General features: G+C 48.0%; 1 protein-coding gene across 1 annotated transcript in view; it reads left to right on the top strand.

Moving 5' to 3' along the window:
- Positions 1-2,500, top strand: part of LOC118381309 (voltage-dependent T-type calcium channel subunit alpha-1I-like) — a 214,320-nt gene that overhangs the window by 78,738 nt on the left and 133,082 nt on the right. Inside the window, exon 5 of the mRNA XM_052526088.1 lies at positions 2,279-2,500. This exon is cut by the window's right edge and continues 121 nt beyond it. Within this exon, the coding sequence (XP_052382048.1) occupies positions 2,279-2,500 (222 nt within the window). The remainder of the gene's footprint in view (positions 1-2,278) is intronic.

The following is a 2,500-nucleotide window of genomic DNA, read 5'->3' as shown; positions in this document are numbered from 1 at the left end:
GTTATCTTTCCTTGGCTCCGTCTCCTCTCCATCCCTCCAGCCGTATCATGGATGAACGTCTATTTTTGATGCATTAATTCTGCAGGGTTGAAACAGAAACAACTCAAAGCTTAATTAACAGTTTATGTGTTATTTCTTAGTGGTTAAGGTCAGGGCTATGGTTTAGGGCTTACATAACAATTATGAAAAACATTGCACTATTACCATCAGGTATGGCCCCCTCCTCCTCTCCAACCCCTCATCCCTCTCTCCTCCAGCTCTACAGTCATCTCCCTCCCCTCCTAAGCTTGACCTACAGTACCAGTCAAAAGTTAGGCCACACCTACACATTCAAGGGTTTTTCTTTATTTATACTATTTTCTACATTGTAGAATAATAGTGAAGACAACAAAACTATGAAATAGCACATATGGAATCATGTAGTAACCAAAAAAGTGTTAAACAAATCAAAATATCTTTTATATTTCAGATTCTTCAAAGTAGCCATATGCTGAGCACTTGTTGGCTGCTTTTCCTTCATTCTGCGGTCCACCTCATCTCAAACCATATCAATTGGGTTGAGGTCGGGTGATTGTGGAATCCAGATCATCTGATGCAGCACTCCATCACTCTCCTTCTTGGTCAAATAGCCCGTACACAGCCTGGAGGTGTGTTGGGTCATTGTCCTGTTGAAAAACAAATGATAGTCCCACTAAGTGCCAAACAGATTGGATGGAGTTTCGCTGCAGAATGCTGTGGTAGCCATGCTGGTTAAAGTGGCTTTGAATTCTAAATAAATCACAGACAGTGTCACCAGCAAAGCACCCCTAGACCATCACACCTCCTCCTCCATGCTTCATAGTGGGAAGTACACTTGTGGAGATCATCCGTTCACCTACTCAGCATCTTACAAAGACACAGCGATTGGAACCAGAAATCTCCAATTTGGACAGATTTCCACCGATCTAATGTTCATTGATCATGTTTCTTGGCCAAAGCAAGCCTCTTCTTCTTATTGGTGTCCTTTCGTACTGGTATCTTTGCAGCAATTAGACTATGAAGAGTTGATTCACGCAGTCTCCGCTAAACAGTTGATGTTGACATGTGTCTGTTCCTTGAACTTTTAACAAGGCACCCCTGTTAATTGAAATGCATTCCAGGTGACTAACTCATGAAGCTGGTTGAGAAAATGGCAAGCGTGTGCAAAGCTGTCATCAAGGCAAAGGGTGGCTACTTTCAACTTTTTTGGTTACTACATGGCTCCATATGTGTTAATTCATAGGTTTGATGTCTTCATTATTATTCTACAATATAAAAAATAGTAACAATAAAGAAAAACACAGTATTATTCTCATGTTCTCTCCCCTCCACCTCGTCATCCCTCTCCCCTCCTATCCATCCCTCTCTCCTCCTCTCCATTACTCTCTCCTCTCCATCCCTCTCTTCTCCTCTCCATCCCTCTCTCCTCCCATCCATTCCTCTCTCCTCCTCTCCATTCCTCTCTCCTCTCCATTCCTCACTCCTCCTCTCCATTCCTCACTCCTCCTCTCCATTCCTCTCTCCTCCTCTCCATTCCTCTCTCCTCCTCTCCATTCCTCTCTCCTCTCCATTCCTCTCTCCTCTCCATTCCTCACTCCTCCTCTCCATTCCTCTCTCCTCCTCTCCATTCCTCTCTCCTCCTCTCCATTCCTCTCTCCTCCTCTCCATTCCTTTCTCCTCCTCTCCATTCCTCTCCATCTCTCTCCTCCTCTCCATTCCTATGTCCTCCTCTCCATTCCTCTCTCCTCCTCTCCATTCCTCTCTCCATCCCTCTCCCCTCCTCTCAATCCCTCTCTCCTCCTCTCCATTTCTCTCTCCTCCTCTCCATTCCTCTCTCCTCATCTGCATCCCTATCTCTCTCCTCTCCATTCCTCTCTCCTCCTCTCCATTCCTCTCTCCTCCTCATTCCTCTCTCCTCCTCTCCATCCCTCTCTCCTCCTCTCCATTCCTCTCTCCTCCTCTCCATTCCTCTCTCCTCCTCTCCATTTCTCTCCATCCCTCTCCCCTCCCCTCCCCTCCCCTCCATCCCTCTCTCCTCTCCACTCCTCTCCATTCCTCTCTCCTCCTCTCATCCCTCTCTCCTCCTCTCCATCCCTCTCTCCTCCTCTCCATTCCTCTCCATCCTCCTCTCCATTCCTCTCTCTTCTCCTCTCCATTCCTCTTTCCTCCTCTCCATCTCTCTCTCCTCCTCTCCATTCCTCTCTCCTCCTCTCCTTTCCTCTCTCCTCCTCTCCATCCCTCTCCATCTCTCTCTCCTCAGTTCTAAGGACATCTCCCTGCCTCGCCCTTACTACATGGCAGACGAGGATGATGAGCGACCCTTCATCTGCTCTCTCGCCCAGGACAACGGCATCATGGCGTGCACCGACGTCCCGGCCCGCCGAGAACTAGGACGTACCTGCTGCCTGGACAAGGACGATGTGACACACAGACAGGGTTTGGGGCTGAGTCCTGAACCCCTGGTTAATGGGTCAGTGAGTGG

The sequence above is a fragment of the Oncorhynchus keta genome, chromosome 10, assembly GCF_023373465.1.
Source record: "Oncorhynchus keta strain PuntledgeMale-10-30-2019 chromosome 10, Oket_V2, whole genome shotgun sequence".
NCBI lineage: Eukaryota > Metazoa > Chordata > Actinopteri > Salmoniformes > Salmonidae > Oncorhynchus > Oncorhynchus keta.
The sequence above is the reverse complement of the archived record's forward strand: the minus strand, read 5'-3'. Positions and strand labels throughout refer to the sequence as shown.